Here is a 16,022-nt window from a genome sequence, read left to right as displayed (position 1 = left end):
CTATGTAGTCCAGCCTGACCATGAACTCGCTATGTAGCCTAGGCTGGCCTCAAACTTGCAACAATCCCCCGCCTCAGCCTCAGTGCTGGAATTATAGGCATGTACTACCATGCTCAGCTTGTTCTTGATATTTAAAAAGGAATTTAAAAAGGAATGAGGATACCCAGTGCAAAGGCCTTGGGTTCAATCCCAGTGAGACACACACACACACAGACACACACACACATACATACACACAAAGATGTTTACTCAAGACTGCAGAATATTTTTTCACAGAACACCTCTAGGATCCATAGTTTCACAGAAAATATTTTACAACATTTATGTTATAAAATGTTATATGCCTCCATAACTACATAACTACAAATAACTAATGGACATAAGAAAACTCTTCCCATTTAAACAAAGCAAATGACTGAAACCATTTCTGCTAACACTTTGCTCAGATAACTCAAGATTTCTATTAGTATCACCACCTTAAGGTCTAGAGTCTGGTATGTTCTACAAAGATTAAGGAATTGAAATTCACAAAAGTAGGCACAGATACTCTTCACTCTTTCTCTTTCTAAACTCAGACATGAACAATGCATGACCAGCACTCACCTGAATTATAGACTTCTTCAAGATTCGAAGAGTCCAGAGCACTGAAAGGCATCCATACTTGTTTGTATTCTACTTCCTTGCAGTAAAACCAGTGGGGCTGGACAGGTTCATACTGATTTTGAAGTACAAAAGGAAGGGGTCCCTGTACCGAGGGACCTGCAGGTTTCGCAAGGACTTGCTGTTGTGTTGCTGCCTGTACTGAAGGAGGAATCTAAAACGTAACAAAGTTAAGACCGTCGTGTTTGTTCAAAATAATTTTCCATATGCTTTAGAATTAAGAGGACATTAATACCAATAGCTTGGCACTCCCTGAATTCAATCATCAGTACCAAAACCCAAAAATGAAACAAAAATTTTATTTCCATTTAAGTACTGGAACTCTCTAAGGCCATTAAAAACATTTTTTAAAAAACTTTATATTATGGTAGCCACTGTTGATATCCTGTTGTCTGGTTTTGTGTTCCTTGCATTGTTCTGTTCTGATTTGCTTTGTTTTGTTTTGTTTTTAAATAAAAGACTTTTTAATTTTATACTATCTAAAATATGTTCACAAAAACAAAGATTATAAAAATCATAGGTACTATAAGATGTTTGCCTAGAAAAAGGATAAAACAGATAACAAAATGAAATCAAGCCAGATGCAATGGCATACATATGCCTACAATCCCAGCTTCTTGGAAGGCTGAAGCAGAAGGATTGCTAGTGCCCAGGAGTTCAAGGTCAGCCTGGGCAACATAATAAGACCCCCATCTTTAATCCAGGAAAAAAAGAAAACAATGGTTAGTAATCTATGGATAGTTTTGGGGTTTTTTGGGTTTTGTTTTTGTTTTTTTCTTTTTAGTGCTAGGAATTGAATCTCCAGCCTCAAGGATGATAGAGAAGTACTCTAGCATTAAGCAACATCCCTGGTCCTTTTTCTTTCAGGACAAGGATCTCATTAAGTTACCCAGGATGGCACTGAAGTTATGATCTTACCCCTGCTTTAGCCAATGGGTTACAGGCATGCTCCCCCTCACTCAGCTTCCTTTTTTTTTTAAACTCAGTTGATTTCCCTTTGGAAGTCAGCTGAACAAGTAGCTAAGGAAAAAGCATAAAGGAATCTCATAAACTTTACACAATATAAATATTATTCCATCATCTCCCTTTAAGATGCAATATTACTATCTAGATTCAAGCTGTATAAATATAAATAAATTATTAGAGAAGCTGGGCATGGCAGCACATACTTTGGCACTTGGAAGGCTGAGGCAAAAGGATTACCATGAGTTCATAGCCAGCCTGATCCTGTCTTTAAAAAAAAATTTTTTTTAAAACAAAGAAAAATAAATAAATATTAGAGAAATCAATTTTATTCCCTGTAACTGAGTGTTCTGATTGAAAAGTATAATTAAAGATAAGCCATAATGGGGGCTGCGGATTTAGCTCAGCGGCATAAGCGCCTGCCTTGCAAGCAGGCAGTCGTGAGTTCGATCCCTGGTACCGATAAAAACGAAAAAACAAAAGATAAGCCGTAATTGTAATCTCAGCAGTCTAGGAGGCTGAGGCAGAAGAATCTCAAAATGGAGACTAGCCTAGGTAACCTAGCAATTTAATAAGACCTTGTCTCAAAATGAAAAATCTTAAAGATTACAGATATAGCCCAGTGCAACGATCCGTAAGGGCAATCCTGAGTGCTGGGGGGGGAGGGGGGTGGATACGAGCAATCTATTAAAACAATAACCATCTCGTTGGACATGGTGGTATACATCTATAATTTTATGACTCAGAAGATTAAGGCAGGAGGATCATTACAAGTTCAAGATCACCCTGGGGAACATAGTAAATTTAAAGTCAGCCTAAACTACATAGTGAGACTGTGTCTCAAAAAAAAAAAAACTGTCTTAACTTTCACATGTCCTAGATGACATTAATTATTGGTAACTTACATTAAAATTAATAATACTAGCATTTGGCTAACTCACTAAAATAAATTATTACTTCAGTAAACAGGCAATATAAACTAAAACATATGCCCTCAATAAGTTACATTTACAAGAATGCTTACTTCAAAGTATGCAGCTTCTAAAAAATAGCCTCTGAAAATAATATGGTCTCATATAAACTGCAAAATGCACAAAGTTCTTTTAAAACACTGGTTAAGGATAGAAAGAGAAAAAAAATCATATAATCAAGGCATACGATCCACATACCTGTGGCAAAGATGCAGGGGGCATCTGGTAAATCTGTACTGGGGGTCCAGAGGATGGAGGGTGAGAGAGGTGGCCTGGTGTTTGGCACTGTTGTAGCTGTGGCGGTGTAATGTAGGGATTAGCTCTGCTGCTGACAGGGGTATGGCGATACGGATTATATCCTGGTTGGGAGGTTCCTTGGGGTGGGCTCCCAAAATTTGAAGGAGGGAGACCACTTGGCTGAGAAGGCAGAAAAGGATTCATTCCCATCTGTGAGGAAGGTGGAGCACCATACTGAGCCTTTGAAACAGGTGGCGGAAATGCACTCAACCCATCTTGGGATTCAGTTGTAAAAGGCGGCTTGGAGAACGCTGATTGTCCAACCGATGCTGCTGCAGTTGTTAAGGGTGACTGTCCAATATTTCCAAAAGGATCATTACCACTTGATACCTGAGAGAAGTAACTGAATGTCTGTGGGGTGGATGTGTGAACATTAGTTTGACCAAGAAAGCTGTCCTCCTCACCAACATCTGTGGAATCCTCTGAAAAAAAACAAGACAGCAAATGGTTTAAAGGGTGCCTTAACATTCCATAAGATTCTGTAAGGAAGAGCTGTCAATTACACTTCTTAACATATTACTCTCAACCTATTTCTGCAGGAAAAAAAAAATGTAATAAAACACCAGGTATTGCACACACTTACAAACCCAGCTCTTGAGAGGCTGAGAAAGGAAAATCACCATGAGTTCAAGGCCATTCTGGGCTACATAGTGAGTTTAAGGGGAGCTCCAGCTACATAGCTCACTCTGCCTCAAAATACCAAAAACCAAATGATAACAAACTTGTTTTTCTTTGCAAAGTTTTCCTACAAAGTAAAAAACTAGAAAACATGAATTTTTAAAAAATCTAACTTCCCATGATGGTACACACTTGTAATCCCACCTACTCAGGAGAGTGAAGTAGGAGGATCATAAATCCAAGACCAGGTAGCAGAGTGTACAGGCTCAGACCATAATCACAGCAGTTGGGAGGCTGCAACAGGTGGATCATCACAAGTCTGAGGCCATCCTGGAATACACAGTGAGTTTAACGCCACCCTGAACTACACACAGAGACCAAGTCTCAAAGAAACAAAACAATGACAACAAAAATCCAAGGCCAGTTTAGACAACTAAACTAAACACTGTCCCAAAATCAAAAGAAAAAAGGATCTGAGGCGATAGCTCAGTGGTAAAGTGCTTGTCCAGTATACATGAGGTCCTGAGTGCACTACCAGTACCAAAGAGAGAGACAGAGACAGAGACAGAGACAGGCAGAGAGAGGGAGATAGAGAGAGAGAGAGAGAGAGAGAGAGAGAGAGAGAGAACAAACAAGCACTAAAAGAAAAATTTGAAGTAGAGAAAAATTGTGATTCATTGCATATTTTGGTATAGCACTCCTCATACTTCTTAAATAAATGTAGCTACTATTTATTTTATAAAGACATATATAGGAGTTTTAATAACAGAAACAAAATCTACACCTAGTATTTTTTCTTATTAATCTTTTTTCTTCCCCAGTAAGATATAATTCAAACACCGCCTCATTATCCAAATATATGTAATTTTATTTCAACAGTCACAAGAAACTAGTTCGTTGACAAGAAGGGGTGTGTCAGGGCACTTACTTTCAAGGTAATTGTACAAATAGGCCTGTAGTTTTTTATTTCCAAGGTGAAGTAGGTCAATAATTAATTACATCCTTAAAATCATGCAGTGTCATAACCAATAATTAGTCATTACAGAACACCAAGTCAATAGAAAAGACTATTGCTGCCCACTTCCCTTTGTACAACTTAATCTTCTCTACGGGTAATACGAAAATTTCACTGGAGTCCTGCTATCAAGTTAGAAAAGAAAAGCATTTCCCTCAAAAGTCCATCCCACTCTTCCTTGACTTTAATGAGACCTTCAGTTGCAGCTTTCATCTTCTTCCTCCTAATCTTTCCTTTTCCTTTCTCATTCCCTTTTCACTGCTAGAGGTGAGGAGTCCATCAGAGAGTTAGACCCAGCCCCAGCACAGAAGTAGACTACTGCCCTTGCCCCTACAGACACGCCAAAGCTCCAGCTTCTCCCGGACTTCTGCTGAAGAAGCCCACAGAGTTCTGCCTTGAGCTTCTAGGTCAATCCCACCATAATTTACACCCAAACCACAATACTCCACTATTCCAGTTTGGGCCACAGTCTAAAAGACAATCCTGAATATCATAACCCTAATATGACATTTACATTGTATCCTTTGGAATTAGGACTGGTACATTATTGCAAAGATTCCCCTATCACTTGTTTCTTTGTAACTAAAACACAACAACCTCTCCTACACAAGGTCCTTCCTCTGCATTGTTATACTTTTTGATGTATGCCTAGTTCCCATCCTCTTTGCAGTCCTGTGATCCTCACTCAGACTGTCCTCTGTAGTTTTCAGTTCATTCTTCAACAAAGAAAAACGTGGGGAAAGTCTCTGTCATATCTTTCACCTTTTTTTTCCTTCTTGTTGGAAAAAAGATCTCCCTATGTAATTCAAGATGGCTTACAAGTTGTTACATGGCCTCAAACTCTCAATCCTCCTGCCTCAGTCTCCCAAGTGTTGTGATTACAGGTATGTACCACTACCCACAAATTCTTTTACCCTTCAAAAGAATTTGAGGTTGACCTAGTCCAAGAAACATTCTAATTAGCATCAGTTACAAATGAAGCAGTAATCTCAACATATTAATAGACTCAGGGCATCCAGACAAGCCTTAACTACATACCAAAACCCTATCTAAAAAGAAATAAATAAACCAGACAAGGTGGCACATCTGTAATCCCAGCACTCAGAAGGATGAGGCACGATTGCCAAGAATTCAAGGCCAGTCTGGGTTACATAATGAGTTCAAGGCCAGGCTGAACTATGTAGTGAGACCCTTTCTAAAAAAAACAAATAAAATAATAATTTTAGGGGCTGGGGATTTAACTCAGCAGCATAAGCACCTGCCTTGCAAGTGCACAGTCGTGAGTTCGATCCCTGGTACCGATAAAAAAAATAATAATAATTTTACTTCTAAAAATGATTAATGTTCTGACAAAAAAAGTCTCCAAAAAACAAGATTTTAAAGGCAATGTACTTGACAATGAAATTGTCTAGTGCAGACAGTGACACACACAAACCAGATACTCTACAACAAGAAAGATAAACATAGCTGGGCACATACTTGTAATCCTACACTCAGGAAGCTGAGGCAGGAGATCACAAGTTCCAGCCCAGGCTGAGCTACAGTGAGTTCCAACTCACTCTGAGCTACATAGCAAAACTCTGTCCCAACCCCGCGCAAAAAAAAAAAAAAAAAAAAAAAAAAAAAAAAAGACATGAACCAAGTAATACTTAAGAAGCAGAGTATATAAAAGCCTCAGGCAGAGCTTACCACACTACTTAGCTCCAGTCACGCCAGCTCTTAACCAAAGACAGCCTCTATCCTTTCAATGACACTGCCTAAATGAGACATACTATTCTCAATGCTTATCTTCTCATTCAGTCAACAAATATTCAATACTGAATATTTTGTCTACTGCATTTCAAAGACTGCACATACACTAACAAATTAAAGCTATCTCCTTGCCTTCATGGGATTTACATTTGTGGGTAGGGGATTAGAATAAACAAGTATATGTACATGTCAGGTAATGACAAGTACCAAGAAGAGTAACACAAGAAAGGGAAATATTTAGGTATAGCTACTTCCAATAATGCCTTTCTTCACTTCTGAGGAAGCTTTCCTTAGTTTTCCAAAGAGGAACAAATCATTCACTAGAAATGATCCACCTGATTGGTAGTGCAAAACCTGTAATCCCAGCACTTGGAAGAGGCATTATCACCACCAGTTCAAGCGATACTGTATCAAAAAAAAAAAAAAAATCCAACGTTTAATGAATACCTATGTGCTAGGAAAATCCTGGAAATAAAAGATAATTAAGTCATTGTTACAAACTTTAAGCCCACAGTCCAAATAAGAAAACAAGTTTAGGTAACAAACATTTATAGAACACTATATATCAGGCACTATCCTCAGCGCGCTGAAAAAAATCTTTCGCGATGATACTGATACATGGATACTGAAGCACAGAGAGGTAAAATAACATGCCTGTGCTTTCACGCCAAGTTACTGGCAGGGCCAAGACCATAACAGTCTGTACTCCTAAACACTATGATTTGAGTTATGCCACAAAATTATGAAAAGCAATCTCCCAGCTGGGCACACACTTGAAATCCTAGCACTTGGGGAAGGGGGTGGGGGATCACAAGTCCGAGCCCAGTGTGGGCAGCTCTGTGACTTCGCGAAACTGTCTCAAAATTTAAAAAAAAAAAAAAAAAGGAAACCAAACAATGTTAAGGCAATATACAGCGATAAACGAAAAGCTAGAGGAACTCATGAGAATGGGAGCCTAAGAGAACAAGAATACAATTCTTAGAGCAAAAAAGCATGCTGAATCTCTATCTTGCAAACATTATAAATGTATCCTAGAAGGGGAGACCGTCTATCCTAGGAGATATCCTCCTGTGCACCGGCTTCCCCTAGAAGACAAACCATCGTATCCTTGAAGAGGCTTTAGCCAGGAAGGCTACGAGATTCCTGCCAGCACCCAGGACACGAGTGAGTAAGCCACACTTGTGGAATGCCAGTGAACTAGTGTCCAAAACCGGACAATTTACAACGCGAAGTTCTCGGGAGGAAGAGCAAGCCTCATCACCTGGGCCCCGCCTCCAAGATCCCAGCACCCCGAACCTGTCAAACCTGGCCACTGCTGGGCCCAGCAAGCGATCCAGAGGGTGGGGCTCTGGGTCGAGCCAGAAGCAGAACTTCCCTTTGGACTGTAGTCCCACCAGGAACCCCGCCCGGCGCCCCGTACACACTCGCCCCGCGGGACCGCCCTCCGTTTACTATTACCTCCGGGCAAGAGCAGAGAGGCCGAAGCAGCCGCGGCTTGGGTGACTGGGATGAAGGGCACGTTGAAACTGAACTCCGTGGCCGAGGAGGAGAAGAGTAAGTTAGTACTCGTCAAGGAGGTGGAAGCGCCGCCACTGCCACCGTTAATTTTCCTCTCGGTCATGGCTGCGGGCCACAGTCCGTTACACGTCTACTGGAAGCCGGTGCAGTACCACCGACCGGAAACCAGTCACCTCGGGGTTAGCGCACTTCCGCACTTGCGCACAGGAACGTCAGGGGGCAGGTCTAGAGCCATATTTTCCCTGTTGTGCGCTGCCCGAAATAAACATGGAGGAGCTAGCTTCATGCCCAAACATAGCATATGACCACCTCAATCGCTGAGCAGCCGGGGGTGTGGCCAATACCCTCTCTGGACCTGTTCGAGACTTGACACTCAAAGTCGTGGATTGAGGGAAGTGAAGGAGTCTGGGCTTCCTGAAAGCAGAAACAGGACAGTTTAGCTGTCAAATTTTGGAGGTACAAGAGAAATCCACAGGAGCGGGTAGAAGGAGGGACTAAGGAAAAAGTGGAGGCAATAACCAAGGCGGAACCAAATTCACCTGTTCTAGCACTTGCGTCTTTCTGGACTGAACGGAACTTTTGTCGTCGGTCCAGATATAGTACTAGTAAAACCTTTAAAGTTTTTAAGCCATGAGGAGAAAAATAAAATATAACTCAGGGAATTGAAATTTAGACCGGCCCGGTGGTGCATATACCTGCATATACCTGCAACCTAAGCATCTCTGGAGGCTGAGGCAAGAGAATAGCAAATTCAAGAGCAGCCTGGACGCAAGACTCTTTGGTGGGTGGAGAGCAAGCTGGGCACTCAGCGGGCCCTGAATTCAGTCCCAAGTACCCCCATCCAAAAAAGAGGGAGCATTTTAAAATAGCTTTGTGTGTGCCCAATGTTCCACAGTAGTTTCACTAGTTCCGTCCACAAATTGGATATAATTGTCTTCTTTCATAGTTTAACATTTGAAATTAAAATAATAGCAGGTGTGTGGGGCACACCTGTAATGCTAGCTACTCTGGAGGCTTAGGCAAGAAAACAGAGAATTGGAATTGGAGGCCAGCATAGGAGATTTAGCCTGCTCTCAAGAACAAACAAAAATACCATTTCAGCTTTTTAGTGGGTGAGAGAGAAGACCCTCAAATAAAATCCTGAAATAATTAAACGCCTCCCCAGAAATATAGAATGCAAGTTTATTAATGAAATAGCTGTTTAATGTATTAATTATCAGATTTTAGAAGCCAGACACTAGTTATACCATGAAGATAGATTTTTATGCCAGGCATGGTGATACACATACCCCTGGGAGGCTAAGGCAGGAGGATTACCATGAATTCGACATAGTTCACAGCCAGCCTAAACTACATACTGAGAACTTGCCTCAAAAAGAAAAAAAAAATACAAGAACTATTGGAAAAGAAAGTCCATCTTGCAATAAACCCAATTTTGCTGTAAGATTATACTTTCTTATTCGGTCAAGGTGATTATAAATTCAAGCCAGTCTGAGCTACATTTGAGAGTTCAAAACCAGCAGCGTTCATACAGCAAGACACTTTAAAACAAACAAAAACAAAAAGGACTTTAATTGGAAAGAAAAGGAGAAATGGATAATATAGGAGCCACCGTTCCACTGAAATTATTGAATCCTGCTAGACATACATGGAAAAATTCTCCCTGCTCTGACAATGGAGAATTTTCATGGCTAGTTCTTGGTTTAGCCCTGTGGAGAAATAACTCCCCAGGACCACACTCCTCTTTGGCCCTGGCTTTGTTCTCTGGGAGATTTCTTCTGGGCCATGATCTTTCTGAAATGGCAGTGGAAAAATGTATCCTCTATGGGATCTGTACAGCTTTGGCAGCTGATTTCCAGCTGGTACAAATTTAAGATCCAAGGCTCACCTCAGACCTTTTAAAAATTTTATAGTATGTATTTGCCACATATAATAACTACCTTCCTGACAGGGATGTGCATAATACATCTTAATTTTTATATCTCCTTTACTCCCCACCATCAAGTCTTAAACATTTGCTGGCTATTCAGGATAGGTGCTTGGTATTGATTTTCCTGCTAGTTCCATGGTCTTCACTTCTTCTCCCGACCCATTTTATTTTGCTCAGGATAATAGGGTTAACTTGAGCCTACTTGAAATAGTAGCCTCAAGTGGAGACCCTTGATCTGGCCTTTGCTACAAGGATGGTTTCTTTGGTTTCCCTGAAAAGTCTCAGGACTTTCGAAAACGTCTTTGAAACTGGCCATTGTAACACATCCCAGCTATTGAGGCTGAAATGGGACAATCTAGAGGTTGAGGCCACCCTAAATTTACCTCTGATAGGTTGAATACTAAATAGATTGACTTTCCAATACTTTAAAGCTCAAATTTTTCCTGTGCTGCCCAGTGTGGCACCTATGAGTTAGTTACCTGTGGCTATTAAGGACTGGAAATGGTCACTATCTGAACTGATAGGTGCTGTAAATATAAAATTCATGAGATTTCAATGACCCAGTTAAAAAAGTACAGTATTGCATTAATACATTCACATTATTTTAAAACTAAATTATTTCTGAAATGTTGGCTTAAGTATATTATTAAAATTAGGACATGTAATCCCAGAACTCAGGAGGCCAAGGCAGGAAGATCACAAATTCAAAGCCAGCCAGGGCTACATAGCCAGATACTGTTTTTTAAAAAAAGATGAGGGCTATAGCTCAGTGTTAAGATGCTTACCTAGCATGTATGAGGCTCTAGATTCTATTCCCAATACCACACATGTTTTAAAAAAAAACCTACCATTTAAAAAGTCTTAAGCACTTCTTCAGGTCTTTACTTCCTTGTGAAGGATCAGTGTCTCATAAAAACCTATCCTATGGCTGGACACAGTGGCAACCACCTGTATTTCTAGCTGCTCCAAAGGGTAAGGCAAGAGGATTGCAATTTGGAAACCAGACAGAGGTAATTTGTGAGACATCTCAAACACACCTGGCTGGGAATGTAGCGCAGTGGCAGAGCACCCCTAGGTTTATTCACTAGTAATGGAGGTGGGTGGGGTGTATATCGTGACCTCAGGAAAAAAAGGTATTTTTTCTCTCCCACACTTGCCACTGCTGAGCTGATAGCAAGCTGAAATTCAGATAAAGCAAATCTGAAAATTAATGATTTAAAATCAGACATTTTCATACCATAATTTTAATTTGCATATTAATGGACACAAAGCTAAAATACGGAGTTTCCACCACTAATTAATCCTCTCTGCTAAATGAATGAATGAATGCAGTGGTACTGTTATATTCTTCCCAACTTACCCAAACTCACAAGAACCAGATGTAAGACCCAGTATGCTAATTAATTTATTCACAACGAGAAATCCAAATTACCCCTTAATCCCGAAATAAACCAGAATGTTACCCCCAAAATATATCACTTTGGCATAAATATAACCATGTTTAAGTTAATTTAAAAAAGAAAAGATACAAGAGAGCCAGGCATGGTATTGCACACCTGTAATTACAGCACTAAGAAGGCTGAGGCAGGAGGACTGCTGTGAGTTTGAGGCCAGCTTGGGCTACAAAGTGAGTTCAAGACCAGCCTGAACTATGTAGTGAAACTTTGTCTCAAACAAACAAAAGTATAAAAAAGATCCGTGCACTCTTAGTTTGCCTAAAAGTAGGATATAAAATTTCAAAGTTATCTTTCCTCACTTGTCTGCCAGAAAGGACAAAAGTTTACGACCAGAGGCAACTTTAGAACCTTATCAAACCAGAGATGGTAAGAAGGTTTATATAGCAAATGTACTAACAAACTATCTACAATTAGTTTCCCATGTCTTTATCCTCTCAGTTTGCCGGCTTTGGAAGCTATCATGGATTTTGTCCGCATGTCAACCTCATGCTGTCAAAAGTAAGGCTTATTGGAGATAGCTGGATTCAGGGTGTGTGATACTGGGATTAAGGATGTGATACTAGGATTAATGATGTGCTGCTAGGATAAAGGATGCCTCACTCTGGGTGTGGGTGGTAACAATCAGCAGGTTTACAGCCTAGATAGAATATAAAGGAATAGGAAGAAGGCTGCTGCTGCTGGTTGCTAGTTTTGTTAGTGCTGCTTTGCTGCCTTCTGCTTGTCCTTCCATACTGTGGGCTGTTTCTTCTCCACAGTGCCCCCCCACCCCCGCCCCGCCGCACCACTGTTTTGGAACCAAATGACTAGGGCCTGAAATTGTTGCAAACTTCGAGCTGAATAAACCTTTCTTCCCTTAATTTAAGGGTGTCAGGTATTTTGTCTCAGCAAAGAAAACTAAGACAGAAGCCTACTTGTTTACTTTGTCTCATCATTTCTCTATTGTTTCTTGAAGATGTTATATAAACCCAAATTTCAATCCACTTTGAGATACTCTTCCCTCAGTTATTCTCATGTACATATGAGATGTTCAAATGCTTGCTTTTCTAGTAATGGTGTGCTTTGTTACAAGGGTCCCGTGGGAGAACTGAGAAGCATAGAGGGAAAAGTTTTTCCCTTCTACAGCAGCCCTGAGGTGGGATTTTGGCAGACAATCTGGATTCATTTTTCTGCAGTGTTGGAGTTCAGCCGTGGTAGGCAGGCTAAGCAAAGGCTCTGCCGCTGAGCTGCACCCATCCTGCAGGTTCAGTTCCTGCTTCCCATTTTCCGGATTCCATTCCGATCATCTTACCCATTTTCCAATCTGATGAGTTTGGAGTTTTTTGAGGTACATGCCAGGACTAGGGAAAACAGTTTCAGTACTGAACGCTTTCTAAATTTCCCTGGGAGAAGGTTGCTCTACAGTTGATCTTGTCCATATTTCTTCAGAACAGTATCCAGGGGGCTGGGGATTTAGCTCAGCGGCGTAAGCGCCTGCCTTGCAAGCAGGCAGTCCTGAGTTCGATCCCTGGTACCGATAAAAAGGAAAAAGACAAAAAAAAGAACAGTATCCAGATCCGTATTGTGACAGATGCAGCCTTGAAGCAAAAACTGAGCAAGGGTGTGGTTGGGCATACCGGTAATCCCAGCACTTCGTGAGACGAAGATCAAAAATTCAGACTTAACCTGGAAAATGTATGGAGACTTGTCTCCAAATAAAAAGGACTGGGGAGGTTGCCCAGTGAGAAAGCCGAGATTCAATCCCCGGCAGAGAGGTGGAGCAAACCAGGTTTGTTTCCACTTTTGAGCCAAGGGCTGGATCAGAGGCAAGTTTATTAGCCTTTGCCTCTCCCATCAGGAACTGGTCCTTCTGCCATAATGCCTGGGAGGACAGCACAGGGCGGTCGGGAGCTTTAAAAGTACCCCTTATCTAAATGTACAACATCCTCAAAGAGATTTAATCAGCTAAGAGAAAGTCCTTACCTAAGATTTCAGCAGAACCCTACGTTTGGGCTTCAGGCAGTGCTACAAAGTTGCCACCAGCAAAAAAGAAAAGCACTTATTGGTGATGGCAGATGCCAAATTCTGATTCACGCGGTTTTTTGTGCCCAGAGGTAACTCTGTGGTCCCTCTGAACTCGCACATTTTAGCCCTTGAGCATAGGACTCACAAGAACGCTCCCAAGGTGTGACACACAGTAACACGCCCCGCTCTGCCAGGCGCGCCTCCCGGCCTTGCCCTTCCTTTGCCCGTTTCCAAGATGGCGACCGCCGCCCACCTAAGGGCCCCGCCCCTGCTCCGCCCCCGGAAGAGCTGCCCCGCCCCTTCCACGGGCCCGCGCCGCGCGCTCCCGACGCCCCTCCTGCGCGAGCTCCACCCAGATCGCAAGCAGCGCTTTCGGCAGCGGCTGTTTCCCGCCATTGTGCGAAGTGGAGGCTGGGGCCCGCGCGCCTCGCCAGCCTGTCGCTTGTAGCTCTTTGGTGTTTACCGCCGCAGCAGCTGCTCCCGGAGGCGTGGGGAGGTCGGTGGACCGGCGCTCCTGTGGTGCTGTGCGTGGGAGGGCGCGGGCGAGGAGCGGGCGAGGAGCGGCCGAGTTCCTGAGGAGGAGCCGAGCGCCGGCAGCGCTCGGCCCGTGGAGAGCCGCCACCCCGGCCTCGGCGAGATGCCCTGCGGGGAGGACTGGCTCAGCCACCCGCTTGGGATCGTGCAGGGCTTCTTCGGTAAGTGGCGCGCCGGGGGCGGGCCGGGCAAGTAGCCGAGTTTGTGGGAGCCGGCTAGCCGCGCGGCCCCCACGCGGGACCACGACGAGCTCGAGCAGCCGTGGCGGTCCCGGGCCTGACCCAGGCGAGGCAGGACTGCCCTGCCCGCGCCGCGGCTGCAGGTGCCTCCCATCTGCCCGGCCCGCAAGCGGCCGAGGCGCAGCAGCCAGCGCTCGCTGTGATTGACGGCCTGGCTGGCACGGTGGCCCAGTCAGGGCCCCCGCGGCGACGGCTGCGGACTCAGAGAGGTGCTCCAGCCCCGGGAGGACTGGGGAAGCTGTTGCAAAGGGAGCCACTCTGCTTGTGGGAGCCTGCAGGATATTTCAAAACTTCCGGTGTGTCGGGGGCAGTGCCCGCACCTTCACACCGAAGTTGACTTTAAGCCCTGTCTTCTGCATGTCCTCTTTAAAGATTTTAATGTTTAGCTCGGATGACTTCAGAACACATCCAGTCATATACTGCTCCCACGCCGGAGCTAGCAAATGTTGAACTTTTTACTTAAGTTTCTGCCTAGACTGTGCTGAAGATGTTGCAGGCAAATTTAGTAAATTTTAGTTGCAATTTTTGTTGCTAATTTTCTGCGAAGGGAGCAAGAAGAGAAATGTAGCCTTGTGTTTCCTTAACTGGACCTTTTGATCCCCACCCCCTTACTCAGTGTCTTTTTTACCTTTGAGATGGTGGAGTCAGGCAACCAAAAATCACCTATGCTGGACCGCAACACCTGATTTGTAGTTGTAGAGTGCCTTTTGTGCTTTTAAAACTTCGCGGGGGATGGGTAGCGCAGAGATGGAGCATGTGCTTAGCTTGTGGTAGGCCCTGACTTCTTTTGCCTAGAGAAATAAAAGTTTATGTATGCCGTGGAATACAGAGAAGACGACTAGTAAGAACTCTGTACAAATAAGTAAACCTTATGTTCTGCAAACATATACTAATAAAAAAACTGAAACAGATGCTAAATAGTCCTCAGCATTCAAAACCGATGCCATAAAATGTGCTTGTTGGAGGGCCTGTAGTGCTCAAATACTCCTGTATTTTACCTGTAACTCTTGTTTTGTGGTTTCCCAGGGGGAAACTAAGGACAGCAAGTGAGATAAGGTCTGGATAGTCATTTAGATTGTAGTGAACACCAGCAATCTGATTTTAAAAAAAATAACATGTTTTTATCAAAAAACAAAAAAGTGATCTGGGGGAGTAACTCAGTGATAAAGTGCATGGCTGACATACAGGAGACCCTGGTTTCAATCTCCACCACATAAAGAAAAGTAAAAGGCAAACTGCATATAGCAGTCTAAGGGCACTTTGGAAAAAGGACCTATCTCGTCTACTGAAATCCTAGTAATTCATGTTTGCAGTAATGAACACTGGACCCAGTAAGTGATGTTCAAAATAATGCCCCCAAAATGTCAAGTGAAGATTACATTGTAGTGCTGGTTTAAGAGGGTGCAGATGCATAGATATATTTTAGGAAAAATTCTTCCAAAATAAATAGGATGCCGAAACAATTAAGTTCTAATTACTGATACTAGAAAATTCATTTATAGAAACACCCCATACTTTGGTCTTGGTGAGTAAAAGAGATGGTTTTATTTGTTTTGTTTTGATACTGGGGATTGAATCCAGGGCCTCAGGTGTGTGTGAGGCACAACACCCTACCACTGAGTTACATCCCCATCCCTACTTTTGTTTTATTCTGAGAAAGAGGCCCAGATTGATACAGGCTGGCCTCAAACTTTGAATCCTCCCGCCTCATTCTTCTAAGTAGGAGCTACATAAAGGCATGTTAACTCCATGCTTGGGGAGATGGCTTTAGATTTGATACAGGTATCTATATATTTGCGTCAGATTTTGTTCTTAAGTTCCTTCAGTATGTGCTAAGGTGCACATCATAATACAATACAAGATACATAATACGAGACAATGTAATTTGATTATGAAATACTGGTTTTACAATATCTTATTAGTTTCATCAACTATTGTGAAAAGTTGAACCTTGCTTGTTATATTTAACTCCAGAATGTCTCCTTTCTGTACACACTCTTAAAGTCAGTGTTTTTTTAGAATCTGTCATTAAATCTGTACTTTTGCTGTATTTTTCTACCACTGTAA

The 16,022-nt window shown here is 42.5% G+C and overlaps 2 protein-coding genes across 7 annotated transcripts in view; one reads left to right on the top strand and one right to left on the bottom strand.

Annotated features, from left to right (window-relative positions):
- Sec23ip (SEC23 interacting protein) overlaps positions 1-7,984 on the bottom strand; it is a 51,487-nt gene extending 43,503 nt beyond the window's left edge. The window contains exons 1-4 of one of the 5 annotated variants that reach the window (XM_063244847.1): positions 7,735-7,984; positions 2,793-3,313; positions 1,579-1,680; positions 604-814 (exon numbers count right to left, since the gene is read on the bottom strand). In XM_063244847.1, coding sequence (XP_063100917.1) covers positions 604-814; positions 1,579-1,680; positions 2,793-3,313; positions 7,735-7,897 — 997 coding nt within the window. In that variant the 5' untranslated portion in view covers positions 7,898-7,984. The remainder of the gene's footprint in view (positions 1-603; positions 815-1,578; positions 1,681-2,792; positions 3,314-7,734) is intronic. The other 4 variants (XM_063244845.1, XM_063244844.1, XM_063244846.1 and 1 more) reach the window with 4 other exon arrangements.
- Positions 7,985-13,514: 5,530 nt separating this feature from the next.
- The window catches only part of Mcmbp (minichromosome maintenance complex binding protein), a 44,116-nt gene continuing 41,608 nt past the window's right edge, over positions 13,515-16,022 (top strand). For both annotated transcript variants that reach the window (XM_005008083.4, XM_005008082.4), the window contains exon 1: positions 13,515-13,877. In XM_005008083.4, the coding sequence (XP_005008140.1) occupies positions 13,820-13,877 (58 nt within the window). In that variant the 5' untranslated portion in view covers positions 13,515-13,819. The remainder of the gene's footprint in view (positions 13,878-16,022) is intronic.

Source organism: Cavia porcellus, unplaced genomic scaffold (assembly GCF_034190915.1).
Source record: "Cavia porcellus strain 051 isolate PalLab524CR breed Dunkin Hartley unplaced genomic scaffold, mCavPor4.1 scaffold_2, whole genome shotgun sequence".
Taxonomy (NCBI): domain Eukaryota; kingdom Metazoa; phylum Chordata; class Mammalia; order Rodentia; family Caviidae; genus Cavia; species Cavia porcellus.
The sequence above is the reverse complement of the archived record's forward strand: the minus strand, read 5'-3'. Positions and strand labels throughout refer to the sequence as shown.